This window comes from Solanum pennellii, chromosome 10 (assembly GCF_001406875.1).
Source record: "Solanum pennellii chromosome 10, SPENNV200".
NCBI lineage: Eukaryota > Viridiplantae > Streptophyta > Magnoliopsida > Solanales > Solanaceae > Solanum > Solanum pennellii.
This window is the reverse complement of record NC_028646.1, coordinates 75,945,492-75,959,535: the sequence shown is the minus strand read 5'-3', so window position 1 is coordinate 75,959,535 and position 14,044 is coordinate 75,945,492. Positions and strand designations below refer to the sequence as shown.

The window sequence follows — 14,044 nt, the reverse complement described above, 5'->3', positions numbered from 1 at the left end:
TCTTTGAGTCTTTCAAAACAATCAAAATAATATTCAAACTCATGCTATTAAAATTTTATACCTTCTTCCATTTAAGAAGTTTTGTATAGCATGTCATATTCAACCAATAGTAGTATATGTCTTCGGTTCCTGATAATTGTTAGTGACGGAATACTATTTTATTCTAAATCATAAAATATTTTAGAAAATACATACCTGATTTTATGCGTATAATACTTTGATCTTCATAACGAGATCAACCAAAATATGAGCTAAAGAAAAATAAGAATTCACTCTCAATTGGATAGAGACTCGTGCTGATAACGTGTTATAAAATCAAGCTCATAAGAATATAATAATAAAGAGAAGAAGACAAGAGAAGTAGATAGAAGAAGAGGAATTTTCTTCTTATTCAAGTGTATGTAAGTTTCATCTGTCTATTATACAATATTGAATGAACAACCTTATTTATAGGTTGAGAAATCACTCTAAAAGTCACCATATTAAGTACCATAATAAATAGATACATTCTTATCCAAAAAGGTTCATGAACCTAGTGAATATGGATGATTGTTCATGTACCAACCTTATGGACTATCCACTCATTCAATGAATTTATAACAAAAAGTTTTTTGTCAAGTCTCATGGAATTATGCATAATATCATGTTTTCAACTACACAAATATATAAGATGTGTTCTTATCATGAATTTTAAAAGCTTTTTATTTATTTTAAATTATGTGTTAAATTAAATAATATCACATAAATTTGAAACGAAATATATTTTATAAATTAAAGGCAAAAAAATGTTATTATCTTTTAATGCTTTGGTGGGTTGTCCTGTCTATTTTCTTGGTGACCACGATTTTTGTGTATTTTTTGATTCTTTCCACTTCTGTAGAGATCTTTCGGTTTCTACACTACAATTTTGTGACTATTTGTTTCTTGTGCGCAAAGTTAATACCAAAAGGCCACATAAGAAAATGCATAATAATACTCTTTCTGTTTCATTTTATTTGATCGATATTGAATTAATATAATTTTATGTGACTTACTCGCAAAGAGAGAAAGAGTATAATAAGACAATATGAAAAGGTTACCAAAAATGTGTAATTTACTTGCATGGTTGAAAAATAAGTACATTATAAGGAGTTTTTGAGTCCGGAGCCTAAAGGGTAAAAAATGTTAACAAAAATTTCAAAACGGTATATGAAATTTCTTTTTAACCAAAAGGGCAAAATCGCTGGCGAAGTAGCGATTTTGTCCACTGAAAAAAGCAAAATCGCTGCTATAGCAGCGATTTGTTAAATTTGCTTTTTTTTTAAAAAAAAAAAATTATAACAAAATCGCTCCCTCGGGAGCGATTTTCAAAATAAAAACCTTTTTTTAATATTTCTTTTATATGTCGCTGCTACGGCAGCGACTTGTGTATAATTTTTTTTGCATTTTTTTAATAAAAAAAGTTTAAATCAATTTTTTTAAAACCAAATAGCTGTCAAGGCAATGATTTTTAATTAAATTTTTTTATTTTTTTTAAAAAATTAAATCGCTGCCAACGCAGCGATTTTAAATCAATTTTTTTTAGTGATTTAATTTTTAAAAATTAAAAAAGAAATAATTAAAAATCGCAGCAATTTAATTTTAAAAAAATATTTTTTTTATTTAAACTTTTTTAAAATAAAAGAAGCAAAAAAATAAAATAAAAAAATAAAATTTAAGGTTATGTCGCTGCATAAGCAGCGACTTACTTAAAAGGTTATAGAAAAAGAGCGATTTTGTTTTTATTTTATTTTATTTTAAAAAAAAATCAAATTTAACAAAATCGCTGCTATAATAGCGATTTTGCTTTTTTCAATGGACAAAATCGCTACTTCGCGAGCGATTTTGCCCTTTGGTTAAAAAGAAATTTCATATACCGTTTTAAAATTTTTGTTAACATTTTTTACCCTTTAGGCTTCGGATTCTTATTATAAGATAAAAGCCCAAATAATGTCATTGAACTAAATTCAATTAATGGATAAGGGCCAAAAATATTTTTTAACGTATAAAAGATAACTTATAAATATCCTCTATTTATTTATTGTTTTATAAATATCTCTAGCCTGTTTTATGGGCTAAAGAATACCCCTCAATTATCACACTATATATGAATTCAGAGACGGATTTAGGATTTAGAGGGGTGGATGTCACATCGTTCAATTAGGATAAAATAATTGATTGTTTTAATTTTGAGTTACAATTCGGGTTATTAATTTTAAGTATGCGTGTTGGTATTAATTTGTTTAGATATTCTGAGATTAGAGATAACTAAACAATTCAGTTCAATTCAGTTTTTATATTATTTTTTAAATTAGAGGTTTTATTCGCTTAAACTTTGAGGGAAATTTGTTTTTTTTCATACTAAAATTTGAGCTTGTACAAACCATCTAATGACATTAACTTAATTTATTCATATTCCATTGAATTTATGTGTTGTTGGAGAGTATCGTAGGGAAAGAATAAAAGTCATAGTTTCAGCCTAGTTATCTTGCTAATAAGAACGTTAGAGAAAATCGAAAGAACCTTTAAATTTTTTAAAAATAATCTAATAATAATATTCAATCGTTTAAAAACTTATATTTCTTAAAAATTACTATTTAAATATATTTTTAATAATGGTTAGTTGACGTTTATAATTCAATACTCAATAATTGATAAAGAATAAACATACAACACTCATAACAAGAAATTAATAATTTAGTAAAAAAGAAAGTAAGAAAACTAAAAATTATTCGTGAAAAAGAGTTGATTTTAAATTAATAAAGAATAATAAATAAATAAATAAGAATAAATAGAAAAAAAATTATGCCTTTTACACATTATTGAAAAAACAAAAAAAAGGAAAGAAAAGAAAAAAAAGGAAAAAAGACAAAAAAGAAAAAAATGAGCAAGCAAAAAATTAGGTGCTGGCAACGTGCCTCGAACGCTTCCTCCGCCAATTGAACTGTTCGGCATTACAATTATTGGGTGGCAAAATTAATATATATGTATATATATATATGCAACGTTTTCCCGAGATTAGGCAAAAGTATTAATTACCCCCTGTACTTGAAGCTTTTTATTCAGTGTACACCTAAAGTTTATTTTGTTTCAATTACCCCCCTGATCTTGCTTATTCATCGAACACGTACACCTTTTATGTCCACTCACTACGATCGTGTCCACACGCTCACGACACCTAGATAAATATTTTTGTCACCTAGTTAAATATTTTGCCACCTAGATAAATATTGTCTCCTAGATAATACCAACCTTCACAATTCACAAATCAAACTCTCTCTTATATGACTTGCTCTTGTTTGCTCTTGCTTTCATTCCAATAAAATCTACTTTTCCGGCGTTCCACCGGAAAGGTCATCGGAATGTCAACTAAAAAACTCTACCAGAGAATTCAGCGTTTCTACAGTTTTCAACCCAAAATGACGAGTCGCTTTCATCTCCTAATGCACACAATATCCGACGAAGAAAACTGCGCGTTGGAAATGCAGACCCTTCTCAAGAATAAAGCAGATAAATCAGTGAGTGACATTTTTCAATCTCTAAGTAATTGCAATTTCACATTATCTGAAGATTTTATTCTAAACGTGCTTAAACGGCACCGTTCTGATTGGAAACCAGTTTTTATCTTCTTCAAATAGATATTAGCAGGTGAAAATCCATGTAGGTATTCACCAAAAACTGAATCTTTCAATGAAATTCTCGATATCTTGGTCGTATGAGACGTTTGATGAACTCAACCAAGTGCTTGACGAAATGTCTAAGAGAGGAAATTTGGTTAATGAAAAAATTTATGGTATTTGATTAATAGATATGCTGCAGCTAATAGAGTTGAAGATGCAAAAGAGTTTTTCTATAAGAGGAAAAATTTTGATTTGGAACTTGATGGATTGTGTTTCAAGAAGAGGATTCCCGAAGCCCTTGAGAAAAATCTGAAATTTGAAAAAGGAGAAGAGATAAAGAAGAATAAATAGCTAGAGAATAGAGAGAGAAAAATTCTTAAAATAAGCCAAATATTAAAGAAAAAATAAATTTTTTTACGTATATTACCGTTGTAACTTTATGATGTGGCAAAAAATCGTTGTCTCACGCGCTTTGTAGAGTTTAATTTCAGTTTCTATGTCAGGTGGACAGAAAAGGTGTACGTGTTCGATGAATAAGCAAGTTCAGGGGAGTAATTGAAACAGAATAAAGTTTAGGTGTACACTGAATAAAAAATTTCAAGTACAGGAGGGTAATGAATACTTTTGCCCCGAGATTATTGAATGTCATAGCATCCCATCGATCCACGTAGATCCGCCTTCACTTATCGACATGAGTTCGATGTCTCATGCACTTTATATTCTCCTTCCCTATTTTCATTCCCCTACCCCCAATTAATTTTTCTTTAAAAATGCTATCAAATCTAATTTAATATTTACCATCTTTGATTTGAAATGTTGATCAAATTGCTAAATACAAATTTTAACTAAAAGCATACCCTTTTTTTTCTTCTCATCTTTAGAACATATTAATTGGAGAAATGTTAATTAATCATGCCTAAGGTTTTAAAAAATAATTGGTAGGAGATCGGCTATGTTCTGAGTAACGATTCTAATTTTCTATAACAATTGATATAAAGTGAATTGTTGTATGAAAAAGTGAATTATTTTATCGTTTATACAAAATGAATTATTATATTTATTTACCTTATTCGTATATATGCAATGAATAAAAATATACAAACTAGCCTCTATAGAAAACAAAACTATAACTATACAATACAATTATCAAAATTATAATTATAAAGTCTTATTATATCTATTATGTTGACTCTCATTCGGTCAAAAACTCGGTAGCTTACTAACCATATTGCTTTCAATATCATTCAGGTCCAGAAATCATTGAAGATCTTTTAAGGATCCACAACATCAACTTCTTCTAGTTATTCATAAAGTCTTTATATTCAAGTACTCAACTTTTCCCCTTCTATTATAACATATCTTCTTTATTAGATATTATATGTGCAAATATTCATAACTTTCACAATTTTCAACTTTTTGTATTTATAACTTTTAAATATTAAATATGAAATCTTATGGTATTCCTCCATTATTTTATGTATAAATTATATTTTTTTGTTTCATGATATATATCCTGTTCGAAGTTATCCTTTATTTTCACCATGACATTATATTCATGCTTTTATTTGGCTTGAAAAAGAAAACTCTTGAATAGTAATAGGCTTGTGAAGTGGATATTGATAAGAGTTTAGATAATTATGTATTGATTTAATTCTTTTCCCTTCTATCTTTTTTAATGATATATCTATTTTTTAATGATATATATATATATAGAAAAAAGTTACTATTACTAATATAAATCTACGAACACCGTTAAACAAGAACAAAAGACCGAAAGGCTTATGCTACTCCTATTTTATTCGAAATAAATAGTGTCTATATGGGAATCGACTGTAAACTTCTTTTTTGGTATAGCCTCTTCTTATGAATCAGTTCCCGGGTACAAGGAATGAGTGCTCCTAATGTCTTCCTCTCTTTTGGTCGAGTGAGTCACGTGTGTTCAAGTTAAAGCTAAAGAAGAAATAGTAAATCAACCTTAGGCAGAGGTTTGAAAACCATTCCATTGGGAGAAACTTTTGTTGTTCAATTGACAAATTTTGTTGTAATAAATCTATAAAAAGGAATATGTTCAATTTTTACTGATTAAATTGAATTTTACATATATATTTTTATATAATTTTTTATGGTATATCACATAGTTCATGTGATACGATGGTTAATGAGTGTTGCTAGATGTTACCCTTGATATAATCAATCAACAGTCAGCTTAGTAATGAAAACAGATGCACATTAACGAGGTTCTCATCTTTGCTAATGGATTCACTATTTTTATTGTTTGACAATAAAAATATTGAGAATTTGATTAATCAAAGTATTAAGTCTAAATAGTGTGTGGGTGAAATATGGTGAAAGGGGGGGAGGGAGGGGTATGGGGGGAGCTAAGAGCAAAGTATGAAGTTGCCTTCAAACCAAAAATCTCCGATCTTTGTGATTTACGATTCAATGTTCATTATCTATTTTGAAGCTCAAGCAAAGCTACGATCAAGGTATGAGGTTGCCTTCAAACCAAATATCTCCGATCTTTTTTTATTTACAACTTAACGTTCCACATCTATTTTGACATTCGGGCAAAGCTAAAGAGCCAAGTATGAGATTGCCTTCAAACCGAAAATTTCCAATCCTTTTGATTAACCACTCAATATTTGATATTTATTTTAAAGCTCAATTAATTCGTATTTGAATCGACAAATTTTAATTAAAAGGGTAGAGCATTAGCAATTTCATTTGAATTGAATTTGAACCTCTAATTAAAAATGATATACTATTGTCCACCCCACCTAATAACATTAAAGATCTCCCACAATCCAAAAGGAATAGTATTACCAGTGTTTTAGGATATTAATTACATTTTTTGACAACAATTTAATACATTAATTGTGAAATGTATAGGAAGTATAACAACATGAATAAGAAATAAAACAATTTAATACATTAAGTGTGAAATGTATAGGAGTGGTTATGCTGTTCTCTAATTATGAAAATTTAGAATTAAAGTAAACATATACAACATTCATTATCATACTTATTAACAACAATTAAGAAATGAATCAATCAAATAATAAGACATATAAACTTTGTACTACAACAAATTACACAAACAAAATCCCCAGCAGATCCTGATTATACAATTCCATATTAACTAAAAAAGAAAAAAGAACAATCTCTTTGGGTTAATATAATTTTTGATTATTCTCTTAATCTACTAATCAATTTCAATTACCTTTATAAGAAATCAATTTCCTTGGACCTCAATACGGTGTCGTTTACCCTCAAACCCTAGCGGAAACAGCAGCGGGGCCGGAGGTAGGGGCGGCGCCGGCCAAGAAAGAGAGAAACCCAGTTGCCGGAGACTCCTGATCGTCAAGGAAAAGATCTTCCGGAACCCTAAAAGCAGCATGTGTACACACAATTGCGAGACCAATCATCAAAGCAGAAACAAGAACAGATCCGACGCTGGTGAGGAAAATAACAACGACGGTGGAAACAATGAGAACCCCAAGCGTTTCCCGTTCAGAAAACTGGCGACCAAATAGAACCAAAGGCGGATCTGATGGACGGAAAAGGTAAAGAAAAAGCCAAGCAGCGAGGAGACCGGTGAGAAGAATGAGGGAAAATGGGTTTGTGATGAGACTGAAAGCGAGGACAACGGCGAGGAGAGAAAGGTAATTGGTACGGAAATAGGAGTAGTTTTTGCGGATACGAAGGGTAGCATCGGAAACAGATTCGGGTTTAGCGAAGGCAGAACGATCAACGAGTTCAGCCCATGGACGGCGATTGGAGAGACCACCTTGGACGGTTTCAGAGATGCGATTGATGAATGCACGGAGAGCCGGGGTAGGACCCACACCGGTGACGGTTTGTTGGGTATCGGTGGTGGCGACGGTTGTGGAGGTGGTTTGGGGGTTGGAAATTGGAAGAACTGGTGTCGGTGAAGCGGCTGCCATTGTTAAGAATTTCGTTGGTGAAATGCAGAGAAGTTTGGTGATTGATTTATGGCTAAAAAAATGGGGATTTTGGTTGATTTATACGACGATTAATGGAGGGGGTTGACTGATGGAGAAAGGGGATCCAATTTTTCGTCGGTGGATCTAAGCTTGTTCAATCAATTTATTATTGACTAATCACCAGTAATCTCGATTATATATAAAATTATAAATACTCCCTACGTCTAATTTAATTAATCATTTTTCAATCTCGATTATATATATATATATATATATATATATATATATATATATATTGGGGGTTTTCACGGATCGGTTAGGATTGATTATCGATTAAAATTAAAATCAAACTGATTCAATCGATTTTAAGATTATGAAAATCAAACCAAATCAAATATAATACATATATTTTGGTTTGGTTGTTATCAATTTCGATTTGATTTGGTTATTCGGTTATTAATTATATACAAAAATTAAAAAAAAAATTCATTCAAAACGTAAAAAAATTACAACAATTCATTAAAACAAAAAATAGTTAAAACGACCGACATTACATAACTTTCCATTATTAAGTTTACTATGCATAAAGGATCGAAATTCATTATTTTGGTCAGCTTGAAGCATCTCACAGAGTTGTCATAGAGCCTCATGGCTCATATACATAAATGATAAAAATCGATAAAGATAAAAAGGAAAAATTACTTACATACACAATTTAAGTTTTCTTATTTTCTATTTTTTTCTATCTCTTTTAAATATTTCAAAAAAAAAGTCATTTCAATTTTTAAAGAGAAAATATAAACTGATATCTGAAGTCATTTCAAATTTTTAAAAAGACACTTAAATTATGCAAGCGTTCTATTATCCCTAAACAATTTTAAACTGATATTATTACATCATTCATTGTTCACCTGACATGGAGAGTAATACATCATTCATTGTTCACCTGACATGGAGAGTAAATGCACTCTCTTAGAGAGCGTGAACAAAAAAAATGAATATAATTTTATTTTGCAAGTATGTTGCTATAAATTACAATTTTTTGTTTTTCTTATTATTTTAACTTTTTCTCCTTATTATTTTTTTTCTTTTTCTTTCTATTTTAACTTTTTCTCCTTATTATTTTTTTTCTTTTTCTTTCTATTTTAACTTTTTACCTTATTATTTTTTTTTCTTTTTCTTTCTTCCTTCTTCTTTAAAAAAATCATTTTCATCTTAATTGAAGTTCCTCACTTTAAATGTCACTTTTTATCACAATTTCATCTCCCTTTTTTACTACTATTAGTTTAACTATCTCTTTAATTTAAAACTATATCTAAACATTATATTACATTCGAACAATTTGATAAGAACATTAGATTTCAAAATGATTAGTCGTATTACTTAGTTTTTTTTAATTCAAATTTCAATTAAACTTTTTCAAATTTCGGAGAATTATGATTTTTTCATCATTTCTAGTTTTGAAATTATATGAAAATGAGCTAAATTAATGAGATGATCAAGGAGTATCATATATTTTTTGTTTTATCCGATTTCAATTAAGTTCTTTCAATTTTTGGAAATTAATTTATTCTTTTAAAATTATGATTCTAATTTTGGATTTATATGAAAATGAGTAATTGATGATACTTCAAAATTTTAAATTATTTAGAAAAATAATTAATTTTGTTATCAATAATTTAGTGAAGTATAAATAATATTATGAATAAAATTTGACCGGTGAAGAAGAAGAAAAAGAAAAGAAAAGAAAAAAATGGGAGTGAGATTCAATTTGACACGAGGGGTGGAAGGTGAAGAGAAAAAAAAGAAAATGAAGAAAGGTGGAAGATGAAATGAAATTTAAAATAAATCAAAATTAAAATTCAAAAAGTAAGAGAGAGAAAAACAAAAATAAATAAATAAAGGAATTAAACTAAAAAATAATAATACATTTTTAATTAAATTAACACTTGTCATGTATTGATTGCTGTGTGAATTTACTTGCTTCTTAAAATTTAAGGCAAAAAATGGTATAATAATACCAGTTCATAATTGTTAAGTGGGATAATAGGACAGTTACAAAATTAATGTGTCTTATTTAAAATCTGAAATAACTTCAATAGTTACTTTATGTCTTTTCTCATTTTTAAAACTTCTAGATACATAACATTGACCAGTTAAATCCACGTTTACACATCCTTTTTAACTTCCCTTTTTTTTCTTCTTAAATACTCTTTTAATTGTTAGCAGATATCAAATTATTTCAAAACAATTCTCTCTCAATATTGTTAGCAGTTATCAAATTGATTTTAGAAGGATTTTCTCTTCAGTTAATCAATTTCAAACATCAAAATGGGTGTGGCCTCTCTTCTCCATTGTTGTTTTAGTCAAGTTCTTGTTTATTGACAAAATAGTGTTAAAATGACACAAAGAGACCCCATGTAAGATGTCTAAAATGAACATTGTCTACTTAAGGTGAATAAGTGAAACTTCATGCCAACTTTAACAAGCCGCCGCACGATGGGTTAGACCTAATTATAAAGTTATCAATTAAGAAATGACATGTGTTGAATTCGTGCATTCATCACTTGCCTTCAAGAGAGTGTGCACACTCTCTCAATATTTATGGTGTATTTATTCCATTTTAAATTAGTTTGGGGGTAAAGGGAAGGGTAATATGACTCTAGTTATGTTTAGGTATGTGTCTATGAGATTTCAGTTATAGTCTACGCGATACTTCTGTCTTATCCCAATATAATTAGATTTAATATTATTTTAATTATCAAAATATTGGTTAATTAATGAGAATAATGAAGTAAAAATATTAAAAGGAGACGAAAAAAAAGAGAAGATACATGTGAAGGGTTTTTATTTGTTGAAAATGTGCATCCATTAATAAAATCTTTAATTGTACTAAAGTAAGTACATTAATTTTATAATAAAATAATTAATTTAAATAAGAAAAAAAATTAAAAGGACAAAAAAAATAAATGCGAATGAAGGCCATGGAAAGGTGCAACTTCACCTTATCTATGTTTCTCCTTTATTATACCTTTTCTTTGTTATTTCCTTAAATTTCTTTGTCTGATGTCGAAACCATATTAAGAGAAGATCTGCGAGGAGATTGAAATCTTTTCACAAATAGTACTTATGGTGAGAATTACCTTTTATGATAAATAAGAAGGAAGATTATCTTCAGTCTTTAGATCTTTAAGAAATTGTGAAAAAGGATTATGATATTCTTTTGTTGACAAATAATTTCATTGTGGTCCAAATTAAAATTCAATAGTGATTAATCTTCATTATATAGTTAGGATTCATGTTTCGTTTAGTCCTAAGCATATTTGATCGACTATATGATTTAATCATCACATATCATGCTTCTACAAATTATTTATATTTTTCACGATATTTAAAGTTTCTACCTAGGAAAAAAGACTACTAAAAAGTATTGGACATACTGAAAAATGCGAAAAATGATTTAAACATATTTTTTAATTGTAAAGATATATTTCTTTCGACGTGTTTTGAACTCTCTAAATTTATATGGATTGTAAAAGATAAATAATTTTCTTCCATATGATTTTAAATTATTCATCTTGTATAGTAATAATATTAGCCAATTAACTAACTCCTAAAGGAGAAAACTAACGTTTATTTCTTTTTTGAGAAAAGACATAAGCACCCCTCTAGACAATGATCGAAATTATTATAGAGACACACTGTAACTAAATTAATGTCCTTTTAGCCCCCCCCCTCCCCCCCAAAAAAAAAAACTCTTTTTTTTGATAATTTTGTACACCTTTTGGGCTGACGTGATACACTTCGTGACTCCATGCAACTGAAGTGAGTGATAGATATTGGGATGTCACGTAAGTTAAAAGAGTGTACAAAATTACAAAATGAATTTAGGAGGATAATAAGACCTTAGTTTAACTAAAGAGAGAATAATTATACATTATCCCTTTTTTGAGGACTGCTTAACTAAACACATATAAGAGATCGACATTTTTTATTGTTTTCAACATAACTTCTTCATAATTGTATTTGCTTTACATAATTTTCGATATACTTTACAACTAAGAAACTATAAGAAACAACTTCTGTATATTAAAGAAGGCATTACTTAAAGCTTTAGTGTTAGGTTCATTATGTAAATAATTGTAATTAAGAGGACTATCCATCATAGAAGTTGTTAAAGTAGTTAGGAGGTTGTTAAAGTAGTTAGAAGATTGTTAGAGTAGTTAGAATAAATTCAGTTTGTTATTCTTGTATATATGTAGTTGCATGTACAGATTACAAATACACTTTTGAGAATATACACAAGGAATACACACGATTCCTTCACCTATACTGCTTCTTCTTCTTTGTTCTTCTCTGTTTCTTCTTCTTCATTTCTTCTCTACTGTAGCTTCATGATCATGCATGATTAACATGCATCAGCTACACGAAGACTAACATGGTATCAGAGCCAGCACAATAGAGCTTCAAGATCCCAGCCAAAACCATGGCAACTGTCGATAATGAGTTGCCTGAGAAGCTGAGCCACAATCATCCTTTGTTCTTACATTCAATAGATAATTCAGGTGTATTACTTAGTTCAATTCAACTAACTGGAGCTGATAATTTTTCAGTATGGAGTCGAGCTATGAGAATTGCAATTATAGGTCGCAATAAACTTGGATTCATTGATGGATCATGCAGAAAAGAGTTATATGGTCCTAACTTGACAAATCTGTGGGAAAGATGCAATGGTATAGTGCTTTCGTGGATTATGAATTGTGTTTCGAAGGAGTTACTTGGAGGCATTGTTTATTCTACTAATGCAGCAGCTGTGTGGAAGGATTTATGTGAAAGATATGACAAGATTGATGGATCACGTATCTTTCAACTACACAAAGAGATTGCTACTGTTAGCCAAGGAACAAGTTCAATCTCAACCTATTTCTCTAAGCTACGTGAGTTGTGGGTAGAGTATGATAGTTTGGCACCTGTTCCTGGTTGTGATTGTGTGAATTCAAGAGAATTTGTAGTGTTCATGCACAATCAGAAGTTACTGCAGTTTCTCATGGGATTAAATGACTCATATGAGCAAGCTAGAAGCCAAATACTAATGATGGTACCTTTGCCTACTATAAATAAGGCATACTCACTGCTTATTGAAAGAGAAAGCCAACGTATCATGTCACAAACCTCTCACAGTTCAAGTTCATCTGATTTAAATGCCTTGTTTACTGCTCAATCATTAGTTCCCAAACCAAGGTTTAATACTAGTTCAAACTATGATCCAAATGCATTTTGTGAGTACTGTAAAAGAACAGGACACATGCAAGCTGTGTGTTATAAACTTCATGGATATCCACCTGGTTATGAAAGAAAGAAGAGAGGTTCTACTGGTCCTACTTACAATGGTCAAGGGAGAGGAAGATCAAGTAATGATAGGAGATCATATCCATCTGCTAACAATGCAATTAGTGACACTGATCATTCTGATTTTAATAGAGTTGAGAATCCAAGAAATCAAGGTTATGGTAGAGGTGATAGACAAGCTGATTCTGTTGATTATCACAAAGGATTGAATGCATTTCAGGAACAATATAATCAAATCTTGCAGATGCTTGGCCAATCAAATAGGCAAAACAACACTGAAAGAGACTCAAATTCACATTCCAGTGCAAATCTAGCTCAAGAGAACTATCCTTCATCAGGTAATGTTACTGCTCTTTCAGCTAGTATAGCACATACAGGATGGATTATAGACTCTGGGGCAACAAATCATATGACTCCTCGCTCACAATTATTGATTAATAAACATCCATTGCCTATTGATGCACCTAGAAGTGTACAACTACCAAATGGAGATAGTACATTGATCATACATACAGTTTCTAGTAGTATGACTTCACAAGACATTATCAATAATGTTCTTCTTATCCCTGACTTTAAGTTCAGTCTATTGTCAGTATAAAAAATTACAAAGGATCTACAGTGTGCAGTATGTTTTTATCCTGACTTAATGACTATTCAGGATCCCTCCAGTGGGCAGGTGAAGGTGATTGGTAGAGAACAGGCTGGACTTTATCTCATTCCTCATCCTTCAGCTTCTGCAGCTAATACTCAAACATACTCTCATTTGGTTCATGATGGTTCATCAAGTTCACAAACTGTTCTATGGCACCAAAGACTTGGTCATACTTCATCTAATGTTTTAGCTAAAACTCTCAATCTTCCAGTTACACAGTGCTCAAATGAGGTTCACAACTGTACAATATGTCCTCTAGCTAAACAACCAAGACTTCCTTTTCCAAATAGCTCTACTATATCTTCTAGTCCATTCCAGTTGATACATATAGATGTTTGGGGTCCATTTCATACTCCTACATATGATGGTAATAGATTCTTTGTCACTATAGTGGATGATTGTACTAGAATGTTGTGGCTGTTTCTAATAAAGTTGAAGAGTGATGTTTGTGTTGTATTGAA

At 30.1% G+C, this 14,044-nt stretch overlaps 2 protein-coding genes across 2 annotated transcripts; one reads left to right on the top strand and one right to left on the bottom strand.

The window, feature by feature from the left end:
* Positions 1-6,673: 6,673 nt before the first annotated feature.
* On the bottom strand, positions 6,674-7,771 carry LOC107032091 (PRA1 family protein B4-like). The gene has a single exon (XM_015233670.2). It carries the CDS (start codon positions 7,580-7,582, stop codon positions 6,908-6,910), a length of 675 nt encoding a protein of 224 aa, XP_015089156.1. The 5' UTR covers positions 7,583-7,771; the 3' UTR covers positions 6,674-6,907.
* Positions 7,772-12,201: 4,430 nt separating this feature from the next.
* Positions 12,202-14,044, top strand: LOC107002032. Its single transcript, XM_015199960.1, has 2 exons — positions 12,202-13,269; positions 13,590-14,044. Exons 1-2 carry the CDS (start codon positions 12,210-12,212, stop codon positions 13,622-13,624), a joined length of 1,095 nt encoding a protein of 364 aa, XP_015055446.1. The 5' UTR covers positions 12,202-12,209; the 3' UTR covers positions 13,625-14,044.

What these genes read in the sequence shown, in the direction of transcription:
- LOC107032091 (XM_015233670.2), bottom strand. Translation starts at nt 7,582, where the DNA reads ATGGCAGCCGCTTCACCGACACCAGTTCTTCCAATTTCCAACCCCCAA.
- LOC107002032 (XM_015199960.1), top strand. Translation starts at nt 12,210, where the DNA reads ATGAGAATTGCAATTATAGGTCGCAATAAACTTGGATTCATTGATGGA. An exon ending in AGAGAACTATCCTTCATCAG is followed by an intron (nt 13,270 to 13,589) that starts GTAATGTTACTG and finishes ATGACTATTCAG; the next exon opens with GATCCCTCCAGTGGGCAGGT.